Source organism: Pristiophorus japonicus, chromosome 5 (assembly GCF_044704955.1).
Source record: "Pristiophorus japonicus isolate sPriJap1 chromosome 5, sPriJap1.hap1, whole genome shotgun sequence".
Classification (NCBI taxonomy): domain Eukaryota; kingdom Metazoa; phylum Chordata; class Chondrichthyes; family Pristiophoridae; genus Pristiophorus; species Pristiophorus japonicus.
This window is the reverse complement of record NC_091981.1, coordinates 268045136-268063102: the sequence shown is the minus strand read 5'-3', so window position 1 is coordinate 268063102 and position 17967 is coordinate 268045136. Positions and strand designations below refer to the sequence as shown.

The 17967-nt window shown below is 42.5% G+C and overlaps 1 protein-coding gene across 3 annotated transcripts in view; it reads right to left on the bottom strand.

The window, feature by feature from the left end:
• lmbr1 (limb development membrane protein 1) overlaps positions 1–17967 on the bottom strand; it is a 245541-nt gene that overhangs the window by 162110 nt on the left and 65464 nt on the right. For 2 of the 3 annotated variants that reach the window (XM_070881637.1, XM_070881638.1), the window contains one exon: positions 16260–16363. The exons of the other annotated variant lie outside the window; for it this stretch is intronic. In XM_070881637.1, the coding sequence (XP_070737738.1) occupies positions 16260–16363 (104 nt within the window). The remainder of the gene's footprint in view (positions 1–16259; positions 16364–17967) is intronic. 3 annotated transcript variants of the gene reach the window in all.

The window sequence follows — 17967 nt, the reverse complement described above, 5'->3', positions numbered from 1 at the left end:
ATTTTTTATTTTCACAAACCTAATCTGCATGGCTCCCACTTGCATTGCAAATTCAACTAAAATTTGGGACAATTCATTTATTGGGCATATTTCACACTCATCAATGTGATTGGTGTCAGTGCTGAGTTTCCTCCACCCAGTGCCAACACCAACACACTAAAGTCTCAAATAGGTGGTGGCAATAAAAGTCTGCACTGCCTCAGTGTAAATCTTAACCCCAACTCAGTCATCATCATAGGCAGTCCCTCGGAATCGAGGAAGACTTGCTTCCACTCTAACAATGAGTCCTTAAGTGGCTGAAACAGTCCAATACGAGAGCCACAGTCCCTGCCATAGATGGGACAGACAGTCGTTGAGGGTAAGGGAGGGTGGGACAGGTTTGCCGTGCGTTCCTTCCGCTGCCTACGCTGGTTTTCTGCATGCACTTAGCGATGAGACTCGAGGCGCTCAGCGCCCTCCCGGATGCACTTCCTCCACTTAGGTCGGTCTTTGGCCAGGGATTCCCAGGTGTCAGTGGGGATGCCGCACGATCAGGGACGCTGAAGGTGTCCTTGTAACATCTCCTCTGCCCACCCTTGGCTCGTTTGTCATGAAGGAGCACAGAGTACAGCGCTTGCTTTGGGAGTCTAGTGTCTGGCATGCGGACAATGTGGCCCGCCCAGCGGAGCTGACCAAGCATGGTCAGTGCCTCAATGCTGGGGATGTTGGCCTGGTCGAGGATGCCAACATTGGTGCATCTGTCCTCCCAGCGGATTTGTAGGATCTTGCGGAGGCATCGTTGATGGTACTTCTCCAGCGACTTGAGTGTTAACTTTACATGGTCCGTGCCTCTGAGCCATGCAGGTATTAATACAGCTCTGTAAACCATGAGCTTGGTGATAGATTTGAGGGCCTGGTCTTCGAACGCTCTTTTCCTCAGGCGGCCGAAGGCTGCACCGACGCACTGGAGGTGGTGTGAATCTTGATGACTGGGGGGCAGTGTTGTGCGGAGAGGACAGACTGGTGGAAGACTTTTATCTTAGGTATATTTAGCGCAAGGCCCATGCTTTTCTATGCCTCAGTAAATACGTCGACTATATCCTGAAGTTCAGCATCTAAATATGCGCAGACGCAGGCATCGTCCGCGTACTGTAGCTCGACGAGGTTGGGGTTGCCTTGGACCTGGCCTGGAGGTGGCGAAGGTTAGACAGCTTCCCACTGGTTCTGCAGTTTAGTTCCACTCCAGCGGGGAGCTTGCTGACTGAGGTGGAGCATGGCACCGAGGAAGATTGAGAAGAGGGTTGGAGCGATGATGCAGCCCTGTTTGACCTCGGTCCGGATGTGGACTGGGTCTGTTGGTAAGGATCACAGCCTGCATGTCGTCGTGGAGCAGGCGAAGGATGTTGATGAACTTTTGGGGGCATCCGAAACGGAGGAGGACCCTCCATCGACTATCGCGGTTGGAAGTGTCAACGGCCTTTGTAAGGTCGAAGAAGGCCATGGATAAGGGCTGGCACTGCTCCCTGCATTTTTTCTGCAGCTGTCACACTGCAAAGATCATGTCCGTTGTGCCCCGTAGGGGCCGAAATCTGCACTGTGACTCCGGGAGGGGCTCCTCCGCCACAAGGAGAAGACGGTTCAGAAGAACTCTAGCGACAACTTTCCCAGTAGCCGATAGCAGGGAGATTCCTCTGTAGTTGCCGCAATCAGACCTGCCCCCTTTTTTAAAGATGGTCACGATCACTGCATCTCTCAGATCTTCCGGCATGCTCTCCTCCCTCCAGATGAGAGAGAGGAGGTTATGTATCTATGCCAACAGCACCTCTCTGCCATATATTAGCGCCTCAGCAGGGATTCCATCTTCTCCTGTAGCCTTGTTGTTCTTGAGCTGCCTGATGGCTTTTCCTACCTCGTGCAACATTGGGGTTTCACTGAGGTGGTGGCGGGTTGCATGCTGCGCGATGAGTCGAGAACACTTGAGTCAAAGGCAGAGTCTTGATTGAGGAGATCTTCAAAGTGCTCCTTCCAGTGGGCCCTGACTGCCTCGGTGTCCTTGATGAGTGTTTCCCCGTTCTTGGCCTGCAGTGGGGTGGGGCCTTGGGAGTTTGGACCGTAGGTAGCCTTAACTCAGTAGAGCATCTTTAAATATACCAGAGTGCCATTTCAGTTTCCCACATTAACCACACTGGAGTGAGAATGCCAGTTAAAGTCCAGCAGATTCACAATGTGCTTAGTTGTCCCATAGCCAAGGAAATCAAATATTATTCTCATCAATGTGGACTGGATTCAAATCCAGCCAATAGAAATGAAGGCTTTGTTCTAAGCCACTATGCTATCGGTTCCCCTTTTTCAGTAATTTAAATAGCTGTTCCAAAGAATGCAAGAACTTAAAATTCAGAAAAAATATAGTATGCACATATTGTGCTCATTTGTCTCCATTATTATACAAGTCCAAGCTATACTTTTCCAAGTTTCTTTCATGTTTTATTCCCAAGCTCTGTAAATTTATTATGCACTGCCAATAAACGTTATCTCTTCACACTTAATAAAAAGTCTGTCAACAGGAATATTCCTTCTGTGCCACCCCATGCATACTGCAATACCATTATAAAATGAAAAACTGCTTTCAATGCCAATTATAGCACATTACTGGCCGTCTCTGCACCTGGAATTCTACAAGACACGTCAGATTTGAGAGATGGAAGAAAGAAAAAAAAGAAATGGAGAGAAACAAAGAATTTCCATTGATATAGCACCTTTCATGTCCTCAGTAAGCAGTTCATAACCAGGGAATTACTTTTGAGTAGTCATTGCTGTTTTGTAAGCAAACAGCAATCAATCTGCATACAGCAAGGTCTCAAACAGATCAATGAGATAAATGGACAGTTTATTTTTGGTGGTATTGGTTAAAAGGAAGGATGCTGGGCAGAACATTGAAAGAACTTCCCATTCTTTAAAGAGTGCCATGGGACCTATAACATCAATCTGAACAGTTTAACATCTGGAAGATGACAACTCCCTCAGTACTGCACTGAAACATTGACTTAGATTATGTCCACCAGTGATAAATGGAGGAACAGAATGTAAGAGCAAAGAGATCATGCATTTACAACCCAGGATTGTTTTCCTTCACTTAGTGCTTCATGTTTCACATATTTGTTCAAGCTCACCAAGTCCAGCTTTCCATAGCCAAAAGAAACAATATTTAATTCAGCTCAAATCATTGAGTTAGCCTCAACTTTCATGGTTTTAAAGTGGGTCAGACACCATGAAAGGTCACCAGCAAAAGCGCATTTACATTATAAAAATACAGTTGACCGCAAGCACAGTTTCCCATCATCAACTGTATTTATAAATGTAAATGGCCCAACTTACCTTGCCCGAGCAGAGACCTAGTCTTTCCGTGTGTCTTGTAAGCTGCTGCCAAATCAATAAGAATGCAATAAAGAAAGGAAAGATAGTAAGAAAGCAATAAAGGAAAGATAGATTACGAAAGTAAACTTGCGCAAAACATAAAAACATAAAAGCTTTGACCGATATATAAAACGGAAGAGTGACTAAAATAAATGTTGGTCCCTTAGAAGATGAGAAGGGGGATTTAATAATGGGAAATGTGGAAATGGCTGAGACCTTAAACAATTATTTTGCTTCGTTCTTCACAGTGGAAGGCACAAAAACCAGGTCACAGGAATGTGGCAAGGGAGGACCTTGAGATAATCACTATCACTAGGGGGCTAGTGCTGGACAGGCCAATGGGACTCAAGGTAGACAAGTTCCCTGGACCTGATGAAATGCATCCCAGGGTATTAAAAGAGATGGCGGAAGTTATAGCAGATGCATTCGTTGTAATCTACCAAAAATCTCTGGACTCTGGGGAGGTACCAGCGGATTGGAAAGCAGCTAATGTAATGCCTCTGTTTAAAATAAAAGAGGGCAGACAAAAGGCAGGTAACTATAGGCCAGTTAGTTGAACATCTGTAGTGGGGAAAATGCTTGAAGCTATCATTAAGGAAGAAATAGCGGGACATCTAGATAGGAATAGTGCAATCAAGCAGACGCAACATGGATTCATGAAGGGGAAATCATGTTTAACTAATTTACTGGAATTCTTTGAGGATATAACGAGCATGGTGGATAGAGGTGTACCGATGGATGTGGCGTATGTAGATTTCTAAAAGGCATTCGATAAGGTGCCACACAAAAGGTTACTGCAGAAGATAAAGGTACGCGGAGTCAGAGGAAATGTATTAGCATGGATCGAGAATTGGCTGGCTAACAGAAAGCAGAGAGTCGGGATAAATGGCTCCTTGTCAGGTTGGAAATCGGTGGTTAGTGGTGTGCCACAGGGATCGGTGCTGGGACCACAACTGTTTACAATATACATAGATGACCTGGAAGAGGGGACAGAGTGTAGTGTAACAAAATTTGCAGATGACACAAAGATTAGTGGGAAAGCAGGTTGTGTAGAGGGCACAGAGAGGCTGCAAAGAGATTTAGATAGGTTACGTGAATGGACGAAGGTTTGGCAGATGGAATACAATGTCGGAAAGTGTGAGGTCATCCACCTTGGAAAAAAAAAGTGAAAGGGAATATTATTTGAATGGGGAGAAATTACAACATGCTGCGGTGCAGAGGGACCTGAGGGTCCTTGTGCATGAATCCCAAAAAGTTAGTTTGCAGGTGCAGCAGGTAATCAGGAAGGCGAATGGAATGTTGGCCTCCATTGTGAGAGGGATGGAGTACAAAAGCAGGGAGGTCCTGCTGCAACTGTATAGGGTATGGGTGAGGCCGCACCTGGAGTACTGCGTGCAGTTTTAGTCACCTTACTTAAGGAAGAATATACTAGCTTTGGAGGGGGTACAGAGACGATTCACTAGGCTGATTCTTGAGATGAGAGGGTTACCTTATGATGATAGATTGAGTAGACTGGGTCTTCACTCGTTGGAGTTCAGAAGGATGAGGCGTGATCTTATAGAAACATTTAAAATAATTAAAGGGATAGACAAGATAGAGGCAGAGAGATTGTTTCCACTGGTAGGGGAGACTAGAACTAGAAGTCAATTTAAAACTGAGTCGAGAAGGAATTTCTTCTCCCAGAGGGTTGTGAATCTGTGGAATTCTCTGCTCAAGGAAGCAGTTGAGGCTAGCTCATTGAATGTATTCAAATCACAGATAGATAGATTTTTAACCAATAAGGGAATTAAGGGTTACGGGGAGCGGGCGGGTAAGTGGAGCGGAGTCCACGGCCAGATCAGCCATGATCTTGTTGAATGGCGGAGCAGGCTCAAGGGGCTAGATGGCCTACTCCTGTTCCTAATTCTTATGTTCTTATGATGGCTCCCCCCTCACCCGAATATGTAGCCATACATAGCACCTCTCTCCTGAAACCAGCACAGCTGCATTTCAGACTCATTTCTGAAATTATAACAGTGCAAACTTCACCCCCACCTCATTTAAAAAAAAAAAAATCTAGTCATAATATCACAGATTGTCAATCCACATTATACATCACCAGAAAATGCCAGTTGTGTGCCAGTAAATAAAAACTAATTTTTCTTTGTAAAAAGGGGACACAAGAATGTACATTTTAAATACTTGGATCTGCAAGTGATCAGAAAGTTCCTAAAAGAAAAAAAAGCTTGCATTTGTGTAGCTTCTCAACACAGCTCAGAAAATTCCCAAAGGGGCTTAAGATACAGCAAATTACTTTGATGCACAATATTATGTAGTCAAACTTACCTGTCATTTTACACAGGAAAGTCTTACAAAACTATAAAGGAGATTAAGGTAACCAATTAATTTGTTTTGATTATGCTGGGCAGGATACCAGGGCATCTCCAAGTCATAGATGACCAGAATGACGACAGCCACAACAGTCAGGGGGCAAGGTGCACGAGGGGTCTCGTTTTTCAGTTCCTTCCATAAACTTTGCTACTGGACAATACTATTTTCTATTGAATATATTTATTCACTTCACCCTTTTTTTCTGCAGAAAACTCCATATGACAGAGGTCACTACTGCAGGCACCATTCAAGATATTATGCGTTCAAAGACAGACTGCACTGCGGACAATTAGTGCACAATGGAATCGCTCGTGCGTGAGCAGCAGTGTATATGTGTGTAAATTGCTCATTCCCCTACTGATACCCACCCACAATTGGTCCATAGCTTCTCCTCCTCCACCACCACAAACTTTATCTTGTCCATGAAACTTAAACCCCTGCGCTCAGCACCCATGTGTGTCCCTCCTCACCCTTGCACAAAACATCGCTCCTCTGCAGCAATGGTTACTCCTCTACCTGTTGGATAGCAAATATTCCATTCCGGCCCAAGTTTTCTCCTTCTGTGCATATACAGTTACCTCATCATTTATTTGTTATCCCTCAACAACATCATCCAGAACATGGAATCAGCTTTCACATGTACACAGACAACACAGCTCTACTTCCCAGCCCACACTGCGATGTGTGCGCGCACTAGGTCCGTGCAGCAGGTCTCCAGTCGTCTTGGTTAACCCTTGCCACTGGACCAAGACCAAGCTCTGTCAAGCCCGTGCAACGGCCAACACACATTCAAAAAAAATCCCAGGCATCTTCCACCCTTCAATATGCAGTTCGGGACCTGGAATATTAGGTCCTTCATTGAAACACCTGTGAACTCATCCCTTTTTGGTGTGGAAACAAGTCATCCTCGATTTGAGGGACCGCGTCAGAGACTTCCCTGCCATCTACATTAGCCCCAAGTTCCCCAACTGCCTAGCCAATATTAAGATTTGGATCATTCCTCCTGCATAATGTCAGCAGAATCAAAGCTTTCCTCCAGTTCCCACAAATATCAAAGTGCCTCCAGCCTTGAATCCCTCCAACTGCCATCTCAAAATATAACTAGGAGTGCAGAACCTTAACATAATGCTAGACTCCGACATCAACATTCTCCCAACATCCGAATCATTCCAATGCTCTTCTGCTGCAGAAACTCCAATATGCAACTATAATCACCTCATAACTAGACTTCTCCAACGGTCTCCTTGAGGCTTCCCCGCTTCCACCCCCCACATACTACAATACGCAACAAATGCCGCAAACAACTTTTGTCCCAATCAACCTAGAGTTTTCACCTCCCTCCGCAGCCTTGCCCTCCTTACCCCAGTAATCTCTTCCAGTTCCATGTCCCTATGCATACGCTCTGCTCCTCAGACACCAGTCTCTTACTCCAGCATCCAACATGCCTCTAGTCTCTGGATCTTCATCCATCTCTGCCTCGTGACTTCTGTTCCTTGCCTTCAAGTTTCTTTCATTCTTTCTTTCAAAAACCTCCTTAAAACCTTTCACTGCGACGGTGTTTTTGCCGCTCCTGTGCCTGTTCGGTTTGCAGTTCAATAGCCACTGACCTGAAATGTCTCTGCATGCAACGAATGCTATAGAAATGTAAGCTGTTGGATGTTACATTTATAACAGTAATATTGGAAATAATTTATTAAACTTAATAAAGTAGGAAGGCTTTGAGTGCAAGATTTTTTTTTCAATTAAATACGTTTTTTGTCCCGTCATTGCCAGCAGCAACTATATACTGAAAACATGCAAATTATTTTTGGCCACATTTGCAACTATTTAACTGCAGTCCAGAGGTCTGTGTACATTTTGTGCTGCCGCAGGCAGCGGAAGGAACGTGCGGCAAACCAGACTCCCCACCCACCCTCTCCTCCAATGACTCTCTGCCCCACTTGCGACAGAGACTGTGGTTCCCATATTGGACCGTACAGTCACCTGAGAACTCACTTTTGGAGTGGAAGCAAGTCTTCCTCGATTTCGAGGGACTGCCTATGATGATGGCATTATTATACACAGTACAGTCTTTTCCACCTAGATCTGTAATGTGCAAAATAATGAGATATTTCATTTTCTTCAAATTTAGTTGTCTGTTCCACAAGGGAGGAGTTAAACTAATATGGCAGGGGGATGGGAACCAATGCAGGGAGACAGAGGGAAACAAAAAGGAGACAAAAGCAAAAGACAGAAAGGAGATGAGGAAAAGTGGAGGGCAGAGAAACCCAAGGCAAAGAACAAAAAGGGCCACTGTACAGCAAAATTCTAAAAGGACAAAGGGTGTTAAAAAAACAAGCCTGAAGGCTTTGTGTCTTAATGCAAGGAGTATCTGTAGTAAGGTGGATGAATTAGCTGTGCAAATAGATGTTAACAAATATGATGTGATTGGGATTACAGAGACATGGCTCCAGGATGATCAGGGCTGGGAACTCAACATCCAGGAGTATTCAACATTCAGGAAGGATAGAATAAAAGGAAAAGGAGGTGGGGTAGCATTGCTGGTTAAAAAGGAGATTAATGCAATAGTTAGGAAGGACATTAAGCTTGGAGGATGTGGAATCTATATGGGTAGAGCTGCAGAACACCAAAGGGCAAAAAACATTAGTGGGAGTTGTGTACAGACCTCCAAACAGATAGTAGTAGTGATGTTGGGGAGGGCATCAAACAGGAAATTAGGGGTGCATGCAATAAGGGTGCAGCAGTTATAATGGGTGACTTTAATATGCACATAGATTGGGCTAACCAAACTGGAAGCAATACTGGAGGATTTCCTGGAGTGCATAAGGGATGGTTTTCGAGACCAATATGTTGAGGAACCAACTAGGGGGGAGGCCATCTTAGACTGGGTGTTGTGTAACGAGAGAGGATTAATTAGCAATTTCATTGTGCGAGGCCCCTTGGGGAAGAGTGACCATAATATGGTGGAATTATGCATTAGGATGGAGAATGAAACCGTTAATTCAGAGACCATGGTCCAGAACTTAAAGAAGGCTAACTTTGAAGGTATGAGGTGTGAATTGGCTAGGATAGATTGCCGAATGATACTTAAGGGGTTGACTGTGGATGGGCAATGGCAGACATTTAGAGACCGCATGGATGAACTACAACAATTGTACATTCCTGTCTGGCGTAAAAATAAAAAAGGGAAGGTGGCTCAACCGCGGCTATCAAGGGAAATCAGGGATAGTATTAAAGCCAAGGAAGTGGCATACAAATTGGCCAGAAATAGCAGCGAACCCAGGGACTGGGAGAAATTTTGAACTCAGCAGAAGAGGACAAAGGGTTTGATTAGGGCAGGGAAAATGGAGTACGAGAAGAAGCTTGCAGGGAACATTAAGACGGATTGCAAAAGTTTCTATAGATATGTAAAGAGAAAAAGGTTAGTAAAGACAAACGTAGGTCCCCTGCAGTCAGAATCAGGGGAAGTCATAACGGGGAACAAAGAAATGGCGGACCAATTGAACAAGTACTTTGGTTCAGTATTCACTACGGAGGACACAAACAACCTTCCGGATATAAAAGGGGTCAGAGGGTCTAGTAAGGAGGAGGAACTGAGGGAAATCCTTATTAGTTGGGAAATTGTGTTGGGGAAATTGATGGGATTGAAGGCCGATAAATCCCCAGGGCCTGATGGACTGCATCCCAGAGTACTTAAGGAAGTGGCCTTGGAAATAGTGGATGCATTGACAGTCATTTTCCAACATTCCATTGACTCTGGATCAGTTCCTATCGAGTGGAGGGTAGCCAATGTAACCCCACTTTTTAAAAAAGGAGGGAGAGAGAAAACAGGGAATTATAGACCGGTCAGCCTGACCCAGTAGTGGGTAAAATGATGGAATCAATTATTAAGGATGTCATAGCAGCGCATTTGGAAAGAGGTGACATGATAGATCCAAGTCAGCATGGATTTGTGAAAGGGAAATCATGCTTGACAAATCTTCTGGAATTTTTTGAGGATGTTTCCAGTAAAGTGGACAAAGGAGAACCAGTTGATGTGGTATATTTGGACTTTCAGAAGGCGTTCGACAAGGTCCCACACAAGAGATTAATGTGCAAAGTTAAAGCACATGGGATTGGGGGTAGTGTGCTGACATGGATTGAGAACTGGTTGTCAGACAGGAAGCAAAGAGTAGGAGTAAATGGGTACTTTTCAGAATGGCAGGCAGTGACTAGTAGGGTACCGCAAGGTTCTGTGCTGGGGCCCCAGCTGTTTACACTGTACATTAATGATTTAGACGAGGGGATTAAATGTAGTATCTCCAAATTTGCGGATGACACTAAGTTGGGTGGCAGTGTGAGCTGCGAGGAGGATGCTATGAGGCTGCAGAGCGACTTGGATAGGTTAGGTGAGTGGGCAAATGCATGGCAGATGAAATATAATGTGGATAAATGTGAGGGTATCCACTTTGGTGGTAAAAATAGAGAGACAGACTATTATCTGAATGGTGACAGATTATGAAAAGGGGAGGTGCAACGAGACCTGGGTGTCATGGTACATCAGTCATTGAAGGTTGGCATGCGGGTACAGCAGGTGGTTAAGAAAGCAAATGGCATGTTGGCCTTCATAGCGAGGGGATTTGAGTACAGGGGCAGGGAGGTGTTGCTACAGTTGTACAGGGCCTTGGTGAGGCCACACCTGGAGTATTGTGTACAGTTTTGGTGTCCTAACCTGAGGAAAGACATTCTTGCTATTGAGGGAGTGCAGCGAAGGTTCACCAGACTGATTCCCGGGATGGCGGGACTGACCTATCAAGAAAGACTGGATCAACTGGGCTTGTATTCACTGGAGCTCAGAAGAATGAGAGGGGACCTCATAGAAACGTTTAAAATTCTGACGGGTTTAGACAGGTTAGATGCAGGAAGAATGTTCCCAATGTTGGGGAAGTCCAGAACCAGGGGTCACAGTCTAAGGATAAGGGGTAAGCCATTTAGGACCGAGATGAGGAGAAACTTCTTCACCCAGAGAGTGGTGAACCTGTGGAATTCTCTACCACAGAAAGTTGTTGAGGCCAATTCACTAAATATATTCAAAAAGGAGTTAGATGAAGTCCTTACTACTCGGGGGATCAAGGGATATGGCGAGAAAGCAGGAATGGGGTACTGAAGTTGCATGTTCAGCCATGAACTCATTGAATGGCGGTGCAGGCTAGAAGGGCCGAATGGCCTACTTCTGCACCTATTTTCTATGTTTCTACAACAATATTACACATATTTAAAGTTATCTCAAGTAATTGAATTATATACAATATGCTGGAATAATGTGCGCAGCTCCGGTCACCTCATGGAAAGGATGCGGTTATCCTTGAAAGTGTAGTGTTAAGAAGGAAGAAATTACAGATAGCAGAAATTTAAATGAGGAAAACTCAAGAAACTTGCTATGGTTTTCTTTATAAAAGACTTCAAGGTAATATAACTGATGTTTTCAAGTTCATGCAGGGAATTAATTAAACTGACTCAAACTATTTGTTCATTGTGGTAAAGATTTTAAACATTAGACCACACAAGCTAAGAGAAAGAAAAATAAGTTTTTCACTCGAAGGGCAACAAATCTATGAAATAAGTTATTGGAGAAGATCATTGAATCAGACACTATAACTAGGTTCCAGACACAATTGGATGCATTTTCAAAGAGTAAAGGGACTGAGAAATATGGCGAAAAGATCAGTAGATGGGACCAATCTCTGAAAAAAGCACAGGTTCATTGGACCTCGGGATATGGTGACAGCGCGGGAAGGTGGAATTGAGGTCGATTAGCCATGATCTTCTTGAATGGCAGAGTAGGCTCAAAGGGCCGAATGGCCGACTCCATCTCCTATTTCTTATGTTCTTGGATAACGATCTTTCCAATCCCCAAATTCTTGTACATGGCAGAACTCTGGATCTGAAAACTTCAATTAAAATGGAACAAAATAATCACGTTTTAATTTTTCAAGTCCGATTTTAAAAATATAAAATCCTAAATGCCTACATGCAATGCTTTGGAAATACCAATGAAAAGGCCTTTGATTTGTACGTTAACGGTCATCACAGGGTGCATTCAGTAGCAACTGCAACACATTTAAATAAAATTGACTCAAATGATTGCTTTGAGATAAATCAAAAGAACTGTACTTGACTACTACAGGAAAGTTACAGGTTTTCCAATAACTTAATGCGTACTCAGGATTATCTTCACAAGACATACAAAGCATAGAGTTCCACAAATAGAAGCAGCTGTCAGCAAAGATTTTGCAGCATCTGCTTTTTGGATCGATAAGGACTGTTGAGGTGCAGTTATAGTATCTTTTATGTTCCTGGCGCAAGCAGAGGTTTACCTTAATCAAGCAAATTTTGGGGTGCTGTTCCATTTATAAAGTAGAAACTTGCTTTGGAGGCAGTTCAGAGAAGGTTCACTAGGTTGATTCCGGGGATGAGGGGGTTGACTTATGAGGAAAGGTTGAGTAGGTTGGGCCTCGACTCATTGGAATTCAGAAGAATGAGGGAACCTTATCGAAACGTATAAGATTATGAGAGGGCTTGACAAGGTGGATGTAGAGAGGATGTTTTTTCTGATGGGGGAGACTAGAAATAGAGGGCATGATCTTAGAATAAGGGGCCGCCCATTTAAAACAGATGAGGAGAAATTTCTTCCCTGAGGGTTGTTAATCTGTGGAATTCGGTGCCTCAGAGAGCTGTGGAAGCTGGGACATTGAATAAATTTAAGACAGAAATAGACAGTTTCTTAACCGATAAGGGAATAAGGGGTTATAGGGAGCGGGCAGGGAAGTGGAGCTGAGTCCATGATCAGATCAGCCATGATCTTATTAAATGGCGGAGCAGGCTCGAGGGGCCGTATGGGCTACTCCTGCTCCTGCTCCTATTTCTTATGTTCTTATGTTATTATGTAATCTTGAGCAAGACGGACAACCCAACCATGTTTCCTGGATGTTGGAAAAAGTGTATTCTGAAATAGATTATGAATATCTCATCCAGAACTTTGGTGTCGGTGATTTAGGCCTGCACCGAGTACTCAAGCAAGGATTAGGTTTTCTTTGTAGCCAACAAACAGGTTTGAACTAATTCCATCACTGGACAGATGAAGATTTGTAGTTAAAACCACAAGTAGTCGAGCTGTTTTCACAGTCAACTGATCTTTCCACCCACCTCTACCATTCACTCGGCTACCCCAGTAAGGATCTGATGTCAAAGAACTAAATGTTTGCAACATTGGAAGCAAGTGGGTAACCACATACATATTTACAGAATCAAAAATCCATAAAAGTTTGAGAAATTGCAATCTGTTTAAGCATATATCAGTCTGAAACATGTAATTTACTTGTAGAGGAAATATGCTATTGCCCTTGAAAGGGCCCAGGGGCAGCACGGATCAGCCCACACTGCAATATGTGTGCGCGCTCAGTCTGTGCAGCAGAGCTGGTCTCCAGTTAGTCTTGGGCAATCCTTGCCACTGGACCAAGACCTTGCTCTGTCAAGCCCGTGTGGTGGCTGGTGTGCAATGGCAACCACACGTTAAAAAAATCCAAGCACAGGTATCTTCCACCCTTCACGATGTAGTTTGGGATCTGGAATCTTCGGTCCTTCATTGAAACACCTGTGAACTCATCCCTTTTTGGCGTGGAAGCAAGTCATCCTCGCTTCAAGGGACTGCCTATGATGATGACAAAGAATTCCAGATATCATAAATTGAAATTCCATGCATGTCAATCAAATAAAAACTCATGTTAAAGCCACAATGACTTGAAATCATACTGACTTTAACACCAATGTTTCCTGTCCTGAAAGATGAAATCCGACCTTTTGACGACTTAATTTTTTAAATTACATCGTAATATACCTCACCATAAAACTATTTTTTTTGTAATGAAATCAATTTGTACTTAAATTTAAACAGGATCTTCTTTTCCTAAAATAGTGTTTTGTTTTTTTTCATCAACTTTTCAATGTGGTTAGTATCATCTCCTTCACTAGCCAAATGAACAGCAAAAATATGCACGTGCTATTAACACAAAGCAGTGCTTCCGTAATCAGTCTTTAACAACAATTTATGGATCATCAATGGGGAGAAAACAAGTTTAAAAAAAAAATGAAAGAATGCAATGAAACAAACTGACAAAGCAGACTTCTACTTCCTACTGATTTTGAAGTCTCTTTAATATGGGTCTGATACAAATTAACTTCAATGAGCACTACAAAAAAAGTCATCTGGTCGTAAAATACAGTACATGGTCAGTTTTATGTAAGTTTGCCAAAAGGGATGCAAACCAGGACAATCTCAAACTGCGACACAGGATTGAAGTGTATTAAAAATCTTTTTTTCTCATCCATTGTGCTGTCTTTTTGCTCAGGTTTATAGACATTTTGAGCACCAATATTGGCCTCTTCACTTCCATCTGGTGGATCTAATTAATTAGGCAAGGAAATCACTGCAATTTTCATACTGCTCTCTTTATTAATAGACTTTTTTTTTAATGCGTTTCACTTAGACTCAAACTCACAGCTGCTACATTTGAGTTCAGTGTTTTGTAATGTCTGGATAATTGGGATAATGGGTTAGGATGCTGATATCATCTGACTGTTGATGAACATGTGGATAATATCACCCTCAGATTATGTTCACAGATTTGTGCGAGCAAAATGTCACAACACAAGACACTTGTTTCTGTATATGGCTAGGCTTCATATTTCCTGCTTCTAACAATGCAGCTATCTGCTGCTCTTACTTAACGCTTTTAGAAACTGGAATTTTACTCAATTGCTCAACCGATAGTCTACTGTACAGCTCAATTTAGCAGACAAAGCCAAGTAAAACAAACATTTAGATTTTGCCAATAATTTCAGCCATAACCGACCTTAAAAAGTCCCCCACTTTCATTCCAAGCTGCCATATCAACTCTTCAAAAGAAAAACATTATTTGAAGGGTAACTATTTTTGAAATTATAGATACATTCATGAATATGGATTAGTGTTTTGTCTGTATACAGGACAGCTCAACACCTCAGTTCATTTTAAAAGCCGTCTGTTGAAATACAACCTGATGTCTGGTTTATGCAACCATAACTTTTGCATAGTCACAGCCAAGACAGACAAGGAGAATCCAGGTCACACAAGTTCCAGATGACATTTTAAATTCTAAGCTCAAGTCGCGCTCAGCTTGTACAACAGTAATTATGATCGCAATATAAGCTCCAACTGTGCAACTAGAGGAAGAAAATAACAGATCTGAACTGGCCAGATCCACGTTATAAGGTTACAAATCCTACAAGCACAGTTAAACACGTTTTTTTCCTGTTTTGCAAGCAACAAATTCAGTCCTTTTTCAACAAAAAGCACACAAAGGCATAACTGATAATGAATGGAAGTCACAGAAGTTAGGTCCAGTTGAACAGTAAGTCCTTAATGCATTGAATAGCCCAAATTGTAAATTTGCTAAATTTCATTTTTAAATCTCATTCTTTTTTCTTTCAGAGTACAAAAGCAAGGAAGTTGTGCTAAACCTTTATAAAATCACAGATTAGACCTCAGCTGAAGTAGTGTGTCCAATTCTGAGCACCACACTTTATAAAGGATGTTGGAGATTTTACCAGAATTATGCCAGGGATGAGAGACTTCAGTTACGTGGAGAAATGTTCAAAATTATGAGGGGTTTTGATGGAATAAATAAACATGAACTGTTTCCATTGGCAAGAGGGCCAGTAACCACAGGACACAGATTTCAGATAATTGGGAAAAAAGAATCAGAGGGAAGAGGAGGAGAATTTTTTTTAATAAAACGCAATGAGTTATGATGTTCTGGATGTCATTGCTTTCCCACTGACATTTTCCCTCGTGCACGCTGGCAGATGAGAGATCTCTCAAGGGTACCAGGAGACAGAGGGCATCCAGTGAAATTACAATAGACACTGTTGTCCCTGAACACTCACCAACTAGGCCACGATCAAACAGTGATGATGCTGAAGAGATAGAAATTCCAATTGTCAAGACAGAAAATGTATTTGTTGGCTTTTTGAGGCTGAAACACAAAGCTAGTTACCAGGCTGCAAGCAACATATATATCGATCCCTGCATTTCCAGTAGTTTCTCACTTTTTGATTTTTGAAGCCTGTATGACCTGTAACATCTTTAGCCTATCGCAAACTCTGTCTTCAGTTCTACCTAAAAGATGTTACCTTTAGAAATAGTTTCTTGTGATTAACTTCAAGTCGCAACTTTTGTTGAATGAAAATGTAGGCAAGTTCAAAAGAGTCCTCTTTGGTCACGTGAAAACAAAAGCCATCTTAACAATGACTGGAACCCATATTTGAGTAACTCATGTAAAGGCGCTGGCTTTTTTGCTGCGGGTCGAGACTTATTGTCTTACAGCTAGTTTCAATTCATGTACATATAATGCAAGCATCTCTTAATTCCATTAATTTCTCTCACAACTACTGTTAGAATTATTATTCAGAAGACATACCTTCTTTGATCCAGCAAATCCTTCAGATTCCAGGAAGAAATAGGCAAAAGGCATCAGCACAAACAGGGAAAGGTTGGAGAACAGTGATACAAGATTCCACAGTCCTAGAGTAAACACAAACAAAAATATTTTGCATAAATAAGAGAACATGCAATAGCACAAAACTAAAATAGTGATGTGCTTATAGAGTGAAGTGCTATCAAACAAGTTACATCTGCTGCACTCTACACAACTAATTTACCACCTTCCCCTTCAGGAATCAACTAGAATCAAATTTAGAAGTTATAATAGTGCGCCAGTTCACAAGTTTACTTCTTCAATTCTTAAAGAATTAAATATTTTTTTATGACAAGGATATTTTAATATGGTGCCAAAGATAGATATTTCAAAAAAATAAGAGTTCTGTCATATTATCAAGACCACTAGGTGATGGCAAGCCAGCAGAGTAGATTTATACTTCTGGCAGTAGATTATACTGTCCACAGTGGCAAGCTTCTATGCACATGCTCCCTTACCAGCTCCTGTACATTGCTGAGAGTACAGATGGGAGCACTTAATCCCTCAAAAGAATGAAAATTAAACTTCAACTAAAAATCCCAGGCAGTCTGAAGAACAATCCTAGTCCAATGTTAAGCTTGCATAGCATGGGATTATCTCTTGGAGAAGTCTCAAACTCTCAGTGTGGTCAGAAAAACTAACTGATGCTCCGGGGCAAGGGACTAGTCACATGGAAGAAGCTTCCAATATTGCAGCATCATGATAGCATAGAACCCCTTACAGGAGATTGTCTCTGTGATTGTTCCCAGATCATTGTAGCAAGTGCTGGTCCACACCAGCAGTGTGTGGAGGATGCAATCTGTAGAACAAAGGCTTGCACATCCAAAAATGTATGAACTTATACGAACTACTCAATTTTTAAAATATCCATCAGTTTTAGTGTCTGCTGCAGCTCAACTTGCCCTCGCAGCTAACACTATGGTCTTTCAGTCAGCCTTATTGAATTGGCTATTCCAGAAACTGATCCAGCTTGAAAAACATGGAGTTCACATAAACTTGAATTGCGTTTTCTAAACTTTGATATACTATCAGCTAAACCTTCCATTAACTTTCCTCAAACAGATTATGATGGGGTGACCATATTTTGGAAACCGAATCTGGGGACACAGTGGGAGCACAGCAAAGTAACCAGGACATGTTTAAAAACAAAACGGCGTGTCAACTTTATCGCTTCTGCTAGTGGAATACGCGTAGAGACGACGTCATTTTCACTTGACACAGAATCTTGCATTTGTTCTGGCAATAGTGCCGTGTCATCTATACATGTACCTGAATAACCCAACTTTTAACTTCTCAATTTTCAATCTGTTCCAAACAGATTGAGATTTTCCATACAGGGTGTGAAACAGCCAGTCTCAGGTTTCAGAAACTTCTTCCCAGTGGGAGAAGTTAGAGCTTACCTTATTCAGCAAAAAAAAAACATTATACACTATACTAATCGGAGGTCAAGTAAATCCACTCATCCACCAGCTCTCACTGCACCCTCAGTTTCTCCCATGCACTTTAGAGATTCTGCCCTCCGGCCAGACACTATTGGCCGAAACACGGGGTCAGATACCAGAGTGCAGTGCGGCCAGAGCTTTTGATGATGACTTTTCTTCACCGCGCTACATTGTGGGAAGGTGGGGTCGCCTCCGTTCAACTGGCTCCT